Below are 18,911 nucleotides of genomic sequence, written 5' to 3' on the forward strand. Positions count from 1 at the left end.
TTAAAATTGGCCAGATGTGGATGAAAGGTTTATTCCCAACTAATAATGAGCCAGACGCTCCAGAAGGCTGTCCCGCTTTGTGACAATATGCGATCCTTCTTTAAAAAAAGGTCAGTCACTCAAAAAGTCCTGTGTGAACTGTATGGACGCTCAAGGAAAGACACCTTCATCACTGAGGACCCCTCACATCCCCTCCACCACTCCTTCATGCTGCTGCCATCCATCTATCTAATTGTTGAAATCGACTGAAATAAAACATTCCATCCTGATTTCAGCTGCACTGTTAAGCTCTAAAACACAACAGACCCTCCTCTTAATCACCTCTCCTGTTATTACTCTCCTGCCGCTGTGCTCGGGACACACCAGCAGAGGGCAGCAGAGCAATTTCCGCACCTCCTCCGCTGACCAATGAGCTTCCAGAGTACTGAGGCGGTGGGCGGGACCAAACCGGAACAAACGCAAACATGGCGGCTTCCTTGGATGATGAATTTGAGTTTAATAACCAGGACTACTACTCTCTGCTCAACGTTAGGAAAGAGGTATACTTTGTTTTGTGTTTTACAGTCAAGTCCGACGATAGCGGACCTTTTTGCCGTGACCTCCGGGCAGGTTTGTCATTGAGAGAGAGGAGTGCAGTCGGTGTATCATCCTCCAGTTAAATAATGGTCCTCAGTCAGCACCATCATTCGTCGAGGCTGAGACCGGTTGATGCTAAAAGCTTGTTATGTCCTAATACACCTTCATCTTGATGGGGTCTGTTGGCAATATTGTTATTGCTGCGTCGATGAGTACCTTCGAAAATCTCAGTTTTCATTAAAACTAAGGAGACTAAAAGACTCGATCATGGTTTGTGCTAGTTCAGTTGGATAACGTTAGATAGCCTCAGGAAGCTGCTGAGGCAGATCATAGCCTTACAGGTAGAGGGTTAAAACAATTTCAGTCTTATGTTTAGTGCACTGTGACCAACTAAGCAAGTGTTATTCAGTGTCTTCAGTTTCGATGCTTTAATGCAGCATCTCTCATGAGTAGATCTGAAGACATTCGTGGATTAATTAATTAGTGAGTCATCTGAGTTAAAATCAGTCCAGCAGTTGTGGTTACACTAAATGGAAATATAAACACGGCATGATAATATTCTTTTTTGTAACTCAGAGGAAAATGTAAACATCTCATTGCTATTGTTTTGATTAGAACGGGTCAGTTTTGCTTCTTGAGAACAAAAGTATTTGAGCTGTTTGGTGACAAACTCTAGACAACTGAGTTAATTCACAAACTAGTTGGGTGTGGCTCTAAAGGACAATGGTCAGGTAGTAGTTTGAGAAGTACACAGACACTCCTTTGACAGGTGATTATATAAAGTCACCATAAAATGAAGCTTTATTCAAATGTTATGATTCCACAGATGATAAGCAAAAGACAACAACGAGCTGCTGGCACACTTGATGCTACATGTTCGTGAGTCCATATTTTGTCGTGTAGGGAATTGTTTTAGACAGCTCTGCATGTGTGACAATATGATTCTCCTCCAACTTCACCAAGCCTTCAGTAAGAATGAGGCAACATTTCATAAGCACACGGCATTGGCAAAATCAATAACGCTACACATTTCGGATGTGTGACTCTTTACTGACTTGTGTTTTCTTGTTCGTGACCCCACTGTCAATCTGTTCATTATCATTTCCAAAAGTAGTGTGTATTTGATTGTTTCAAAGCATTTATCTGTTGTAGAGATGAAGAGTGTTGCATCAGCAGATGAGCGAATACTTTTTCACCCATGGTTAAATGAATGGAGTAACGTATTACATGCTGCATCTAAATTTTTGCTCAATATATTTTCTAGCAAAGTGCAACAAAATTGCTGGTTTCAGTCTATCCAACATGCAGATGTTTTTTAGGATTTTACAGACAGAAAAGTTACTAATTTGCTTTATTTGGCAGATTCATCAATAATCCAAATAATTGTTGTTTGCTCTGGAGTGACATGTGCATCCTCCCCTTTCATAGGCTACATTGGAGGAACTAAAGGCATCATATCGGAGGCTATGTATGCTCTATCATCCAGACAAGCATCGGGACCCAGAACTGAAGAGACAAGCTGAACAACTGTTCAACCAGGTTCATCAGGCTTATGAAGGTAAGGACAGTCACAGTTACAAACAAAGCTTTTGGTTCAACTTGAAAAATAATACAGCTGACAGTAAAGTATGTCTTCATGAAAACAAACAAAAAACAAAAGATCGACACTGACTGAACTGTAGTTTCCTTCTTTCCCCTCAGTGCTGAGTGATGCCCACTCCAGAGCCATCTATGACATCTTTGGGAAGAAAGGGCTGGAGGTGGAGGGCTGGGAGGTGTGTTTTCTGACAGAACATACTTGTCTTATATCTGAGGGGTTTTGCTGCTTTTGTCTTCATCACCTGTACCTTATTTTGATGTGCAGGTGGTGGAGAGGAAGAGGACACCAGCAGAAATACGAGAGGAGTATGAAAGGCTACAGAGAGAAAGAGAAGAGAGGAGACTGCAGCAAAGAACAAACCCCAAGGTTTGCTCCATCACTCCTTTGTCAGCTTTACTACTTTTAGTGTCTCACTCATATGAGCCACATGCAAACGTTACTAAATACATTGTGTAGCACAACTCAATTTTACTGTAACCAGCTTCTACATTCATTTCATTATGTCACTCACTGTTTTCCTTTTGTCTTAATTAATCCCGTCTTTCACTCTGTTATTATTCAGGGCACCATCAGCGTTGGTGTGGATGCAACTGACCTGTTTGACCGTTATGATGAGGACTTTGAAGAGATGCCCGGAGGAGGCTTTCCTCATATAGAAATCAACAAGATGCATATTTCCCAGTCCATCGAGGTACAACAGAACACTCTCACCGTGCATTTCCTGTCCATCATATCCTAACCTGAACCAAGATCATTTTGATATGTTTTATCTGTCTACCATGCTCTTGACGTTCTTCAGGCTCCTTTGACAAACTCTGACACAGCAGTGCTGTCTGGTTCACTCTCTACGCACAACGGGAATGGAGGAGGGAACATCAACATGACCGTACGCAGAGTCATGTCAGCCAAGGGCTGGGGAGAGGTATGCACAAATACAAGAACATACACGCAGGAAAGATTGTTGTGTGTAATAGACAGTAGTTCGTCTCTCTTTGGAGTATCTTTTCACTATGTGAAGCATCGAACAAAAAGTTTTTAAAAAGTTTTCTGGCTTAATTTAAATACATTGTTACCTCTCTGCAATTACCTCCTTTTTTGTATTTTTGTCTGCATTCATCTCTGCAGGTAGAGTTAGGTGCTGGAGATATATTGGGACCTCTCATTGGGTTAAAGGTGTTTCGCAATCTCACTCCACGGTGGTAAGGCCGAGTTTTATAAGTATTAACATATTAAAGTATAATATTACCATATGAATCCCTTCATATCCTCTCCTTTCTGTCACTTTTCTCTCCAGTTTCCTGACAGCCCAGTGCGGTTTGCAGTTCTCTCCCCGAGGCTTGCGGCCGAGCTGTTCTCTGATGACAGCACGCCACCTGGATCAGAACACGATGGGTTACCTTCAGTGGCGCTGGGGGCCCAACAGCGCCATGACTACCAGTCTGGTCCGAGACACCAAGAGCAGCCACTTCACTCTTGCTCTGCAGGTAACGCAAACATAATCACATGCACAGATGCTGGTAATGTAGGCACAGGCACATTATGTCATGATTTTGTTTTGTTCGTTTTTCCCTCGAAACACTGTTCTTTACTCATTGTCCATTCTTTATCATGACTCTTGTTGCTTCCAAACTCTCTTAGCTGGGTGTGCCTCACTCCTATCTGATGATGAGCTACCAGTACAAGTTCCAGGATGAAGACCAGACCAAAGTTAAAGGCTCTGTCAAGTACGTCTGTCTGCGGAGGATGTCCTAAATGTCTTCCCTTTATATCAAACGGTTCACAAGATAGGATTAGTAAACAAAAATATTCCAGTAAAAATAAATAAAAAAATGTTGGAAACATGTCAGCATATTGTAAAAAAGCAGCTAATACACCAGCTAATAATCCTGATTTTTTTTTTGACACCCAGTGTTTTTTTTTTGACTTGAAGACTAATGTGCAGAAGTGCAAGGAACTGGTGATATTCCTTGTAAAATAGTTGAATTATTTTGACACACCTGATGTTTTTCTTGATGCCCCCCAAAAACCATAATATCAGGGAGGCTATTTGCCTTTTTGGTTTTTAGTTATGTCTAAACAATTGTTTTGGACAAACCTCAAGACCTTTGCCTTTGCAGGTATAAGCCATTTAATTGTTTAACTTGGAAATAATTTTTTTCCGTGTTTCCTGTTATTTATTTACCCAAAAATGCAGATTTAGGAAGACAATAGCAAGACCTAAACAGCTGTCGAAAAGCAGGAGATGAAGAAGCAACAATACAACATAATGTGAAAACGTAGAATACAAAAACCAGTGCACAATTAAACATCCAGAAATCCAGAAAGTATGTACAAGGCATTTTATTAGTGAAAGAAAACGCATGACCTGTTAGAAATGCATCCATCTGATCACAAAGCATTTTAATATTTAGTCGTTGTGATTCTACAAGTTGCTCTGTCCCATTCTGGTATTGTTTTCGGGAGCTGCCTTGCTCCACTTCTCTAATGGTCTCCATTCTCTTTTGTGTTGCTCATTTTACAGGACGGGCTGGTTTGGTACTGTGGTAGAATATGGAGCAGAGAGGAAGATCAGCCGACACAGTGTACTGTCAGCCACTGTCAGCATCGGCGTCCCACAGGGAGTCACACTCAAGATCAAGTACTGGCCAAACCAACATCTGACCTCACTCTTTTCATGTGCCCTTGTCTCACTGCATGATTGTCTAATGTGTGTTTTTACATTTGTGCTGGTGTGTTAATGCAGGCTGGCGCGTGCGAGTCAAACGTACCTGTTTCCAGTTCATCTGACAGATCAGCTGCTGCCCAGTGCTGTGTTCTATGCGACTGTCGGACCCCTGCTGGTCTACATGGCCGTCCACAGACTCGTCATCATCCCGTATACGCAAGCACAGAAGGAGCAGTGAGTACATCTGCTCTGCCTCAGAGTAGAAAGTCTTGGTTCCAGGCTTTTTTCCAGTCATAATAAAAATTCATCTCTGTTCTTACTGACTGTAAAAGGCAATGTTCTTTCCTTCCCAATCACCCAGAATTGCCAAGTTTAAAAAACAAAACATTGTATACACTTTGATAGTTGGGATCACAAAACTTTATCTGTTAGATAAAGGCAGCTCCTGTTTTAGGCAAAACACGCAGCATTTCAGTGATGGGTGTTGTTATTACAAGAGGAGTTTCTTTCACGCTTACGCTGTCATCAGAGAGAGCCTCCAGAGTGAATCCCAGCGGGTGATTGTAGATGTCTGCTTTCTCTGTCTTTGTGCCTCTCAGAGAGCTGGAGCTGCAGAGGAAGAGCTCCGCCACAGACATCGCCAAAAAGAAGCAGGAGGCAGAGTCTGCTGTGAGTAGTCACATGCAGAAACACAGTTACTCACTGTTTGTGGGGATGATAATTGATCATCTTTTCCAACTTCAGCTCTCCTCATTATGAACTCATGACTGAATCTCATCTGTAAAACTCTCTGCCATCCTGTTCTGTTTCGCTCTCCTCCACCCCTCCTCCTCCTCCTCCTCCTCCTCCTCCTCCTCCTCCTTTCTCCCTTGGCTCTTCTGCAGGTTCTGCTGATGCAGGAGTCTGTGAGGAGAATCATAGAAGCAGAAGAATCTAAGATGGGTGAGGGTATACACACACACACACACACACACACACACACACACACACACCCATTACTCTAGGGTGAGAAACTGAGAACCTTTTTTTTTTTTTAGTTTGAAGCCAGTCCAAACTTGGGGGGGGGAAAATCAAATGTGTAATTCAAATGCATTTGCTCTGGTTGCTGTCAGCTTCAGGATCCTGTTTGTCTGACTTTCATCATCCACTGCTGTGACGCAAGTGATGATGGTGGTACAGCTCATCTCTGTAGCTTTAATGTTTAAGTCCACGCATAAAACACCAGAGTGCCCATTGGCATAAATATGAACTATGATCTCTACATGCTAATGGTCTTCTCGTTATGTTTATCAGATATTTATGTTTATGATTAGTTGAAGAACAGAATCTCTGGAGATGTTCACTGCACCTTGTGATGCTCAGACTAATGATTAAAGGTAGAATAATTGCGTTGTAGTAATGATTTGAAGCATTCAAAGACTTGCTGTCATGCCACACATTGTCAGTTTTTGGATTTCTGTGCTTGTAGAGGGAGTTCACGGACTAACGCTCTTTGGCGACATGTATTTTACAATCCTACATTCATCGTCTCTAGTCCTCAGTTCATTTATATTTAAACACATACACACCCTAAGTTACATGAATGTATCTGACACACTGTATGTTATTATGTAGGTCTGATCATCCTGAACGCCTGGTATGGAAAGTTTGTGTCAGATACGAGCCAGAAGCAGGAGAAAGCCAAGGTCATTGACGTGACTGTGCCTCTGCAGTGCCTGGTCAAAGACTCCAAACTCATCCTCACTGAGGCCTCAAAGGTGCGTCTAATCAAATGCCAGAGTGTACTTAAAGGGATATTTCTGGGTTTTTTTTCAGTGGGATTGTATTAGTAGATGGCAGTCGGTAAGCACTAAAATGTTGTGGATGGGATCAGAAGCAAAATGTAGTTTAGCCACCTTAAAAAAAACCACACAAAAATCAATATCAGTTTAGTTGCACAAAGTAAAGTCGTTTTATTGCCGTTTTGCCTTGCCGTCAGACAGCCCTTTTTGTAGTTTCTTCTGTTTTTCACCTCACACAACTCTGGTCTACTGCTGCTTTGACTGGTTTGTTTGTGTTACTGTATGATTTTGGTATTTTAATACATTAGCTGTGAGAAAACAACAGGTTAAAACCAGAGTAGACCAGCAACTCCTGAAATCCTCCACTTTCAGAAAAAGCTAACGCAAGGTAAAGCAGTGAAAATATTGTATTTGTACTTACACTGACATAAAGTTTGTTTTCGTGGGCCTTTTTACACGGCTAACAAAATACATATACATAAATATAAATGCTGCTGACCCTGTTCACTGCTTCGTTTCCCTGCTGATGCTTATATCTGCTTCTCCAAACAAGTACAAACAGCCATCTACTGTAGGTAAAACACTGACCATTCACGAGTACCTCATACAACCAGCGTCTATAAATGTGCACGCATACATGGCTTATGACCGGTTTCTCTGTGTGCAGGCGGGGTTGCCGGGTTTCTACGACCCCTGTGTAGGAGAAGAGAAGAGCCTGAAACTACTGTACCAGTTCAGAGGAGTCATGCACCAAGTCATCTCTGCAGACACTGAGCCGCTACGGATACCCAAACAATGTTAGTATGCAGCCGCTTTAGCCGACACCCATGTAGCTGCACAACAATTACAACGCTGGTAAAGCTTACAATATATGCTTGCATCCATGCTCAAATTATATCTACTTTTTGTCTTGTCAGCTCACAGAATTGAGTCCGAGTCCTAAGAGCTCGCTGCTGTTGGAGCACCGGAAGGCAAATACAGATAAAACAGACTTTGTGTGAGCAGAAGAGCCTGAGAACGGAGGGGACACATCAAAAATAAGTTTGTTTCTCTCCTCTGGCCTTCTTCTGTCATGGTATTAGTGAATCTGTTTATCAAGTTCCTCCACTCCTCCTCTTCCTGTAGGCCATTTCCCAGGTCCAGCAGAATACAGCTCTGAGTTTCCTCCAGGTGTTACACTTTGTCTCCCCAGTTGGCTCCACCTGACAGAGCTGCTCAAATATCAATGTGCTGTAGGAGATCTGACGTTTTCCCAGAGCGTAGTTTAGAACATGCGTCTGATTGTCGCTGCAGATGTAGCGATGATTTCCCCCAGCAAAGAGCTAACAGTGCACGGGTACATTTCAACATGTTTGTCGACATTCATTATGTCAGGTGCAAACGAAGGAGCTGTGATTTTACCCCATATCACTGTAGTCTTGGACCTGTATGTGTGTCACCCTGGTAGTTTTAAATCTAAAAAATGGTTTAACATAGTCATTGCAATAATTCATGCAAACGTTCATGGTAACTCTATGCAGGATCACGCCTCGGTAATGCCGAGGCCTGCCAGGACTGAGGAATGACTGAAATCGTGTTTTTCGTTACTCGCGAAAGTGTCTCGTCGTCATGTATTATGCATTATAGCGCTGCTCATTGTGGTGCCAGGTATGAAGTGGTACTCACAACTTATATCTGTGAAGGTTGGGATATGGAGGGAGGGGGAGGGAAAGTAAGAGTTGCTTTGATGGTTGTGAGCCAACCAGGGAGAGACAGGCTTGAACTCACCATATAGATTTTTAATATCTCATTCCAGGCTGCAGTTTAAAGGCAAAAATTCCACTTGAATTTGTGTCAGTGTTTATTGATTATCTCTGTGCAGTTGGAGCCAAAAAAAAAAAAGAAAGGATTTTCTGTAATGATTTTTAATACAGTCAAGATTCCAGTTTGTACTTCTCTGGTGTGTATCTGGGAGAAAGCCAGCGATGACAGTAAATATCGGACATTGGGAAAAACATGGAGATACGACTGAAGATTATTTTGTGGTCCAGGGGTGACTAGAAGACGGATACTTTGCCTCATGTAGCTGGTTTGCTGCTGATGCTGTCGCTGTATCTGAGCCTCACTGGAACCACATCACTGATTGCGGCACATTCACACAGCTATGTTTATTCATCTAAATCTGGTGATAGATTATATATTTAGTCTGTATACCAGTTCTGTGCCATGTTTAATTCAATACTATTCTGTCCCTCTTTGATTAAAAAAAAATCTGAATGAAATTAATCTTGCTACGGCGATATAGAAGCTAAACCCATACTTGTTCCAGAGGGATTTTATCGCCATCCAGTAGGCGAAAATTCAAACACTAACTTACCTCGGCTGTAGCTATTTACCCATCAGAGTGGTGAGGTTGGCATGGTGAAATGTAATGTCTGACAATACACTTCACTTCTGATAAACAGATAGCTGTTGTAGCACGGAGGCCCTTAAGTTTTATCATATCAGTTGCACAACAGAGCATCTCATTTAGGCTCCAGTTAAGTTGATTTTACTCCTACTGCTCTACTCCTTATCCTGATCCTGTGTAAGTAGTTATAATGGTCCGACTATGTAGACTGATTCTGTAACCATAGTTATTCTGTTTTTCTTTTTAAAATGAAAGCCTGTAATGAAGTACAGGGAATTCATGAAAACACTATTGAAACAACTAATGTAGGATATAAATGGGATTTTATTGCATATAGAAGTAATATTTTGCACAAAATGTACAGTATTTAAAAACAAATACTAGAGGTCAATTGTCATCAAAGTGGTGCTGAAACCTCTAATTGTAGCGGTACACTTTTACTGAACTGCAGTTTGCATCTACGTAATAAGTAGTGACTAATGCAGCTGACTTTATATGCTGTCCTTTGATTTCAGTTTTTCCATTGCTGTGATTAGCCTGCATGACCACAAAGTGTAGGTACTGTAGGCTTAAAAATAAAAAAGGGAAGCACTGAGATCTTGATATGTGGCAGAAGGGAAGCCTGTCTGCAGACATCAGCAAGTTACATGAAAACAGTCTTGTGTTGGGGTCACTATTGCGGCAGCCATTTTGCACTGATTGTTTCTAGTATTTGTCTCATTTCTGTTGTTTTAAGTGTGTTGTAAAGTGTTTTTGTCTGGTCACCTCTGCTGTAGTGCCACCATGAGGCCTGCAGAAAGACTGCTCCTATTGTTACATTCCAGCCCATCATCCAAACTGACTCGCATTAAGATGTAAATGTTACGTATGGTTGAGGAGCCTGTGTTCTGTCCTGTAAAGAACTGCAATAAATATAAAAATGTGACATTTGACTACCTGAGCACTTTAATGCAACCACACACACCCTGCCAGGTTACAAAACATATTGCAATATCATGAAAAAATCAACAGGTTAAAATGGTAACTCTTTATTTACAATAGTTTACAGTAGTTTCACAGAAACAGTTTGCACCACAGAACAGACAACGCTTTCTCAGTACGGGGATAGGACAACCCAGGATCAGACTAAACAAGCTGCATCACAATGAGCACTGTTAACATTAATTACACTAATGTCTCTCAGACGCAGACTAAAAGTAAGAATTTGTGCCTGAAGATGTCGTCAGATTCTCTTCAAGACATACGTGTCCTGAGAAACAGCAAATGACTTTAGGTCTGGAAACACCTTAAGAGCGTCACAATCCGGGCGATTGCTGGGTAAGAAACCAACATTTGTAGATATCAGAAGACGAGAGTGCACAGATGAGCTTAACTACTATAAACTCTTGGAAAGTCTTGTGTTCTTTACAAACCAAACATTCATTGTGTGTGTGTGTTAGTCGTTCCCTGGTGAAGCCTTTGATTCTGCATTGTAAAACCCCATCCTGGAACAAAATCCGAGGTTCTGAGTCTAAAATCTGTCACTCTACAGTATGGCTTTTATATAATCAGAAACAACAAATAGCCTACACCGACAGGTCCAACAGCAGATGGCACGTGAATAAAAAAACGTAATAATCTTTAATCCAAATTGGAGCAAGATTAAGAGAAAAATTTACTGAAAAAAAAACATTTTCCATGAACTTGCCTCGTGGAAATGAATACTGCTGTGAAAACGTTAGTGAGAGGTGATGAAGGACTGAGATCTGTTCTTCTCAGCCGACTCTTCAGAGACAAAATAAACCGACCTTGCCAATGCTACTCCATGTATATCTATTCCTCCACTTCACAAAAGACCTAAAACCATGGAGCTTAGTTGAGACAACTCTTAGCAGCACATGCATCGCCGACACCCTCACTCACATGCATAATTTCAACTGGACTCCCTGGGAGAACCTCTGTACCAACACTACTCCAGTTAAGACAGCTTTGTTTTCTGATAACATTTCAACAGGACGGCTGTAGGACTTCCCTTATATAAATATATTTGTCTCTGAAAACTTTGTCTTGAGCATGAAACAGGTAACTAAGGGAAATGTAATAAAATGGTTTGCAAAAAAAAAAAAAAAAAAAAAGTGTTCTTGAACAATACTATATTACCCAACCTGGCAATGAAATGCAGCAAAATCATACTGACCAGAGGCAACAGAATACATCTTAACTGAAAACTGTTGTCAGATTCTTGTCAATTATGTGACTTTTTGAACTTAAATAATATTGTATTTACTATGGGATAGGAAAGCTGTTTAAATGAGGATACTGGTATGAGAAACAGAGTGTGGAAGCTCTGTGTATGGCCGAGTAACATCATGATTCAGAGGAATGGCCGAGGCTGGAAGACAACTTGTGAAGTAGAGGGGAGGAGAACAAGCACTTGGTTGAGCTGTATGGGCTTGCAGCCTCAATGATATTCTCTCACAATGTCCTAAATAAAACAGAACAACAAACGGATGAAGCAGATGCAGACTCTAGCCTCTTACCCTACATCTTTGTTCTATTGGATAATACCTCAGCTTAATACTATAGCACCATCTGAAGCAATTAACACAAGGCTTAACTTGCTTTCTCATTTTAAATGGTTAATTATGTAACATTAATAGAGGCATCAAAAAGAAATCAAATCCAGTTTAATCAGAAAGACACGCCTGTCTCTGTGACAGAAAGTCAGACGAGTTTAAAAACAAACAAAAAAAAAAGTGAGAGAAAGTGCAAACCATCTTTCCCACAAATCCCAGCATGCGCCATAGTGTGTGGCAGTTGTGAGGATATTCTTTCTATATGGCAGTTCAAATGTTTCCAGTGTTCACGAGACACCAAGTCCCAACAGTAGAGGTTTGCTGCTATGCTAATGTCATCTACAGACAGACATCCATTCAGTGATTGCCTTACGCAGAGTCTGTAGGAAGCAGGAACAAACCTTAGTAAATCTAAAATAGCACTCAAACTGTTTTCAAATGGGATAAGGGCTTGGGATAGGTCCACCAAAGTGTTTATAGAAAATGTGGGTTCATGGCTGACCATGAAGGACAGACATTGGAGGGTGCTAGACCTGAACTTGAGGAAGGGGCAGTCCGGCAGGTGGAGGGTAAGCAGGAGTAGTAGGGGCCAGAGTTCAGGGTTTGGCCTGGGGTCAGTCTAGCAGATGTTTACGTGGGCCTACACGTGAGCGGTGGGAGCGGCGGGCATCAGAGGGTCCGTGTGTCTCTCGGCAGCTCTGACACACATATGTCTCTGGCACGTGACTCTTGCGGATCTTGGCACATGACAGGTGGATCCAGGTGTTGCACTTGTTACATTCGATCATGGCCCGGCCCGCAAAAGGCTTCATGCAGAAACACGTCACCAGGTCCCACGAGTCGTCATCTGAGAAGACAGAATGCACAGACAGAGCGTTAACTTCATCAACTATCACACTTGAAGGGTTTAGGCACTTCTACACCAAAAGATCTTACCTGAGTCTACCATTATGTCCTCATCCTCTCCTGACCCATCTTCGTCTCTGAACACCACCTGCTTCCCCTGACGGAACACCGTTCTGCTTCCTGAAAAGCCCTCCACCTTCTGTACCTTTACCACCCCTTCCTCAAGGTCTCGACCGTCCCAGTACCGACGCTCCTCCTTGGGCTCCTCCTTGGGCTCCTCCTTGCAGGGAGATGGGCTTGGCAGGCACTGGGGGTGGAGGGGAATGCTGATATCATCTTCAGGCTCTTCTTTGATTGTTCGGCCACCAAAGGAGAGGGGGCACTCCATGTCTGGGACTGCCGAGTTGGGCTGCTGATCCCCACTTTCCTCACCAGACTGATGCTCCCTCTCCTTTCTCCTCTTTTTCTTCTTCAGCTTGTCTGCTTTCCTGCGGTCGTCAGGATGCAGAGTGGTGATTGTGTGCTGCAGAAAAGAAAACAAAATTGCGGCAAGTCTGTGATTTAGTCAGATTTCACAGAATGAACACAAAAGGCTAATGATTTGACAGCTTACATCTTTCTTGGCGTGAGGGGACAGCGTGGGTCCTGGCTGAGGGCGTTTCCTGCTCCTGTCCTGGGGGACCTTGGGAGAGCGTGGGGGGCAGGAGGTTGGGGGTGCTGGGGTCCAGCCATCACTGTCAGCAGTGCTGCCTGTACTGTTGGGGGGGCTGGAGCTACTGCGCAGAGGAGAGTCCTATAACAACAAATGGGAATGCAGGGTTGAGTGAGTGCAAACTAACATGAGGAGATTCATTCAACAGATTCATGTGTGAGAGACAATTCTTCAGAAACCATTTATGTGCTGAACAATAAGTCGACCGTGTTAAAGAGAAACTGAAGAGCAACAGAGTCAATGAAAAACCTTCAAAGAGGAAAAAAATATGTCAGAAACCCTGCGACTGATGGTGAACAAGAGAAGGCTAATCAATGTTAAACTGGAAAAAAAAGGGGTGTTCCATTTTGTGGCATGTTTTTGGTTTCAAAGAAAATAACTCTAACAAAAAGTAATTCTTAAGTGATGTTCTGCCGTAGTTGCAAAAGTGGAGAGTAACAAAACAAACTTTGATGAAGCTATCAAAGATGCCGGTAACGTTACTGGAACATCCCTGCCAGCTGGCGTGTCTTATCTAAAGCACTTTGGATCAGAAACAAAAATGCTGCGAGTAACAACAGACAGAAGATTCAACACTGTAAAGGGAGCTTTAATAACAGAACGCAGCTTCAATGTTTTGGGCAGCCAAAGTGCACATTTTAAACTATAGTTTTTATGAAACCAATATTTTCAACCATAATTTATGTACAGAAATATGTTATAAGCAGCAACGTGGATATGAATGACTAACAGTGTGACCAGGGCTGATTTCCACGCAATGCAGTGTTCAGTTAAGGAGGTGACAAACAGCAGTGTAGGTTAAGGTGGCTGTAAAAGTAAAGAACAGTCGGACAAATCCAAAAAAGAGACAGATGACAATGCAGCCATGTGTCAAATCAACACCAGAAAAACTACAGAGACAAAAGAATCAGTTTCGGAAAATCTCACTGTCTGGCTATCTCCCTTCCTGTTCCCAAACAGGAGATTAAATAAGCAAAGAAAAAAAAAACACTCTCACACAATAAAAAGTCTCACACATAGTGCCAACAGTTTCACAACACCTTTCCAGACAATAACTACCACCAACCTTATATTTGGAAAACTTACTGTCAATCACAACAGATATGCAGAATTGTCTTTAACTGATTCGATGCATTTGGTCAGTGTAAAGTTTATAAACTTGAGCTCACTTAAACTACCATTTTTCCCTCCAAGAGCACACAATTCATCTATACTCTATTAATTTGTTGTCTTTATGTATTCATTCCCTCAAAAACATATTGATTCTAATTTTTATTATTTTCCCCTCTTTAATTGTTGATTATTAAATAGTGTTTCGACTTTATCGTTACATTTTGTGTTGCTTGTTTACATGTGGACACATACTGTACCTCTGCACAACTGAGGCCATACAGCTGATAAAAGCACGGACTTTACCAATAGAAAAGAAAGCGACGGTTTATGCAAACGGTACAGGTGTTTATGTGGAGATGAGAGTAAAGACACTACCCGCCTCATTCACTTACCTCTTGAGGATATGGGATGTAACCGGCGTAGGCCAAGACAAAAGTGCAAAACTTGTTAAAATCCTCGACTGTCCTCCTCCTCCGGTATGGCGGAGAGAACTCCTGAAACACAGTCAATCAGCAGCAGCATCAAACCAACACATCCCGACATGGCGTTGACATTAAACCGACCGCCTACATCTACACTGAGCAAACTGCCACTCAGAGTTGGCTCGGTGCCATGTAACACAACGGAACCAAAATAATAAGTAATAACGCATTGACAAACGCGGGAAAGTTGCATCAATAGCACGGACATGTATCTCGCTGGACTCGCAAGTGAATCTACTATGTCTAAGCTACCAGCCCCCATCGATGAACTAAAACGCTAGCTAATGTTAGCTAGGTGGACTAGCGGTGGACGGCAAATAAGTAACTGGCTAATGCTAATAGGCTAATGACAGTTAAGTTTAACTGACAACATCACAGCAAATCTGCACAGTAATTGGTAACACAGGTCGTCAAACAGTAACAGAAAGTCATAAAAGCATTAGCAGTAACAGCCCGTTAACTGACGATAGTCAGATGTCGTGAATGTGGTTAGTTAGCAGCATTAATGTTAGCATGCTCCGCAATGGTGATGGAATGTTTTCTTTTCGATGAGACGCATCGCTAGCTAGCTTTAACAAAGTGCAGCCTTAAGTAACATTAATGACTCCTTATCACACATTACGTAAAGTTTTAGTAGTAAAAGTTGACAGTGTAGTATGATATTGTCTGTGTGTTTAGCGGAGTGTAAATTAACTAATTTGTGCAACGAGCAGCTAACGTTATGTCAACATTAGCGCTGTATGCTAACGCTAACTAGTCAGGAGCTACGGTGACAACCTCGAACAACTTGACGTTTGCTAGCGTTGCTAGCCGTGACTGCAAACTCCTCACTATCAAACAGTTACATAAAACACTTACCTCCGACTGAAAGGCATGGGATGTAGATGGGTTTATGTCACCCATCTTTAGTGAGCGCCCGACCACCTGACGTTTTGTCGATAACCTGACAGGCTACAGAAACGGGCTCCTCGACGGGACCGTAAACAGTGAGGTTAGTGGAGCTTGTGCTTGCTAGATGCCTGACGGTGCAGCTAACGTTACCTATGCTAAAACTCGAAGCAACAGTGTTCACTCAGTTTGCCATCAGCACCAACGACAGCTTTAGTGGGACTGCTGCCAACCAACAGAGCTCCTAGATCGAAAAAAAACGCCTCCTTGGAACCAGCGAGCGTTGGCTAACGGTACTCCGGTACTCCCATCGAGCTGTCCCGGTAACGTCTCCGTTTGATCCAGGTTACTGATGGCTGGGGGAGCGGTTCACTTCGGCTGTCACCAGCTGCTTGCCCCTTCTTCTTCTCTAGCTTCATAATTATTTCGGTAAATGAAACCAAATGGTGCATTACCGCCCTCTTTTGGCTTGTAGTATCAAGGGGTTAAAATACTTAAAGATCCTTCACAGGCATGTATATAAAAAGTATCTGCTCTGAAATATATGACCACAGTATCTCCACCTGCTTCTTCGTATATTAAGGCAAAAGTTTTTGCATCGCATAACTTTGAAAGTTTAACACTGACTCCCCGCTGGGGTGCGGGAAAATCCAGTTAATGGGGAACTTTCAGAGGATACACATGAAAACAGCCCTCTAGAGGCAAACTCTGTGCAAACTTTGTCATATGTTACTTTCTTGTGTGTAGGGAGACTTTCTGAAAACACAGTATCTCATTGAATAGATCTTAAATAAACATAACTCCTTCACTGTCTTGGCTAAGCATCTCGTAAATCTTCTTTATAATACAATTTCTTTATAACGAGTACAGATAGTATTATGGGTGGTCTCATGTTTTCTCATTTTATATAATAGTGACTTCTTTATGATGGGCATCTATAAGCCTCACCCTGCACTTTTGTGCATCTCCTGACACCTGACCATTCATTTCATACACACTGAACAAAAATGTAAACCAAACATGCAAATGGTCTTCTTGTCTGACTCAGAGATAAAGTTAAAAATCTAATTTCTATTATAATATGCTGGTTGGGAAACGGTTGGAATTAGCAACTAGAAGTTTATGAGTACCTCAACTGGTGAAAATTTATCAGCCATCACGTTAATCCACAGCTTAGTCAGGACAAGGATCAGATAATAAGACTAGTATACAGACACTCCTTTCAAACACTACCTTAAAGTACAGATTTTTTTCAGTGACATGACACCATAAATGACAAGAGAAAGATGAGAACAGGCTGCTGGATGCTGGCATGTCAGCTTGGGTTGTTGCTAAACACTTAGTTGTCATCTAAGAAATCATACATGATGCTCTGGATGTCTGACAATGTGATTCTGTCTCCTTTAATGTCGGCCAACTTCACCAAGCCCTTCAGATAGTGTTGGGCAACATTACACAAGCAGCATCAATAGCCTCATTATCTCTATGCATTGTAGACATGTGACTTTACTGATTTGTGGTTTCATCTGTTCATTCATCAGCAAGGCCGGATTGGAAGTCAAATTCAGCCTGGGACAATGTGGACCAGACCAGCCCACCTGTGCAGCACACACACCTCTTCAACAGAGTCTTGGTTGGCACTAAAAATTATGACATAGCACAACAAACCTTTGAACTTGTACACTGTATTTAATAATTACAGTGGGCTTTACTGCAGACACATCTCTGGAGAGACCTCAAAATGGCTGTCCACCAATGTTCCCCATCCAACCTGACAGAACTGGAGAGGATCTGCAAGGAAGAATGGCAGAGGATCCCCAAATCCAGGTGTGAAAAACTTGTTGCGTCATTCCCAAGAAGACTCATGGCTGTACGAGCTGAAAAGGGTGCTTCTACTCAATACTGAGCACAGGGTCTGAATACTTATGACCATGTGATATTTCAGTTTTTCTTTTTTAATAAATTTGAAAAAAATTTCAACATTTCTGTTTTTTTCTGTCAAGATGGGGTGCTGAGTGTGCATTAATGAGAAATAAAATGAACTTTTTTGATTTTGGCAAATGGCTGCAATGACACAGAGTGAAACATTTCAAGGGGTCTGAATACTTTCCGTACCCACTGTAAATATTCTGTGATTAAGTATTCTGCTTAGATTTCTCATAAATGTAAAAGAAAAAAGAAAAAATATACACATACTTTCATTCACCTTATGATATTTGTTAAAATAATAAAAAAAAAACATCTTGATGATTTTTGTACTTTAATACTGCACTTACCTCTATTTCATTATTCATACATTTATTTCTTTTTCATGTCTTCTTTTTTTTACATATTTCATTTCAATCAGTTGAACACACATTTGACAAGTGTGTTTATATTTTCATATTATGTAACTATACTATAATGTAATATGCAAAATGCTACTACATCAGTAAATAATAACATGTGCTGTTGAGGAGCCTAGGAGTCATTAAAAAGTACAAAATATTATGAACTGTACTGACTGATAACTGGTGGTATATACACAACTCATCACTGAGTTGTCCGGGGGTCCCTGTCATAATCAGATTATGACCAATGTTATTATTCGTAAAGAATGTCCATGCACTGTAGGTACTTTGCAAAGAATGTCCATGCACCGTAGGTACTTTGCAAAGAATGTCCATGCACCGTAGGTACTTCGATGTAACTTTTTTCTTATTACCTGTCAAAGTCTCTTAAAATCACTAAATTCACTTTAAATCACTGTGCCTTGAAATGTGAGAATACTGCATATTAAATTTTAATTTCATTTAGTATTCTATAGATTTTAAAATGAGAATTGTTTTTATGGTATTGTATTGTACAACAAGATTTCCAGAGCATATGCTAACCTTTATTGCTAATGTTGCTAACCTGCCTTTTTGTTATTGTATGTTGTATGTAAGCTGCTGAACACTTGAATTTCCCTCGTGATTAATAAGACATCTATCTATCTATCTATCTATCTATCTATCTATCTATCTATCTATCTATCTATCTATCTATCTATCTATCTATCTATCTATTTATCTATCTATCTATCTATTCAATTCAATTCAATTCAATTCAAAGAGGCTTTATTGGCATGACAAACACACATTCGCATTGCCAAAGCATTACATAAAATAAGCACACAAAATAAACAGCTTAACACACTTCACTGGAGTGCAAAACAGTGCAAGACAGTAGTGCAAATACTATAAAATAAGAATAAAATTAAAAAGAATAAAAATCTATCTATCTATCTATCTATCTATCTATCTATCTATCTATCTATCTATCT

General features: G+C 41.2%; 2 protein-coding genes across 2 annotated transcripts; one reads left to right on the forward strand and one right to left on the reverse strand.

Moving 5' to 3' along the window:
- The first annotated feature begins 399 nt into the window (after window positions 1–399).
- Window positions 400–9,936, forward strand: LOC110956131 (dnaJ homolog subfamily C member 11-like). The gene is made up of 16 exons (XM_051948320.1): window positions 400–539; window positions 2,005–2,134; window positions 2,278–2,351; window positions 2,441–2,542; window positions 2,739–2,867; window positions 2,976–3,098; window positions 3,302–3,375; window positions 3,471–3,660; window positions 3,815–3,900; window positions 4,698–4,814; window positions 4,920–5,075; window positions 5,441–5,510; window positions 5,726–5,783; window positions 6,456–6,598; window positions 7,290–7,419; window positions 7,540–9,936. The coding sequence occupies exons 1-16, from the start codon at window positions 465–467 to the stop codon at window positions 7,563–7,565; spliced, it is 1,683 nt and encodes a 560-aa protein (XP_051804280.1). The 5' UTR covers window positions 400–464; the 3' UTR covers window positions 7,566–9,936.
- Window positions 9,937–10,023: 87 nt separating this feature from the next.
- phf13 (PHD finger protein 13) lies at window positions 10,024–16,028 on the reverse strand. Its single transcript, XM_022201444.2, has 5 exons — window positions 15,578–16,028; window positions 14,630–14,731; window positions 13,026–13,205; window positions 12,503–12,935; window positions 10,024–12,413 (listed from the first exon to the last, which is right to left on the reverse strand). Exons 1-5 carry the CDS (start codon window positions 15,620–15,622, stop codon window positions 12,181–12,183), a joined length of 993 nt encoding a protein of 330 aa, XP_022057136.1. The 5' UTR covers window positions 15,623–16,028; the 3' UTR covers window positions 10,024–12,180.
- Between the last annotated feature and the right edge of the window lie 2,883 nt (window positions 16,029–18,911).

Source organism: Acanthochromis polyacanthus, chromosome 5 (assembly GCF_021347895.1).
Source record: "Acanthochromis polyacanthus isolate Apoly-LR-REF ecotype Palm Island chromosome 5, KAUST_Apoly_ChrSc, whole genome shotgun sequence".
Classification (NCBI taxonomy): domain Eukaryota; kingdom Metazoa; phylum Chordata; class Actinopteri; family Pomacentridae; genus Acanthochromis; species Acanthochromis polyacanthus.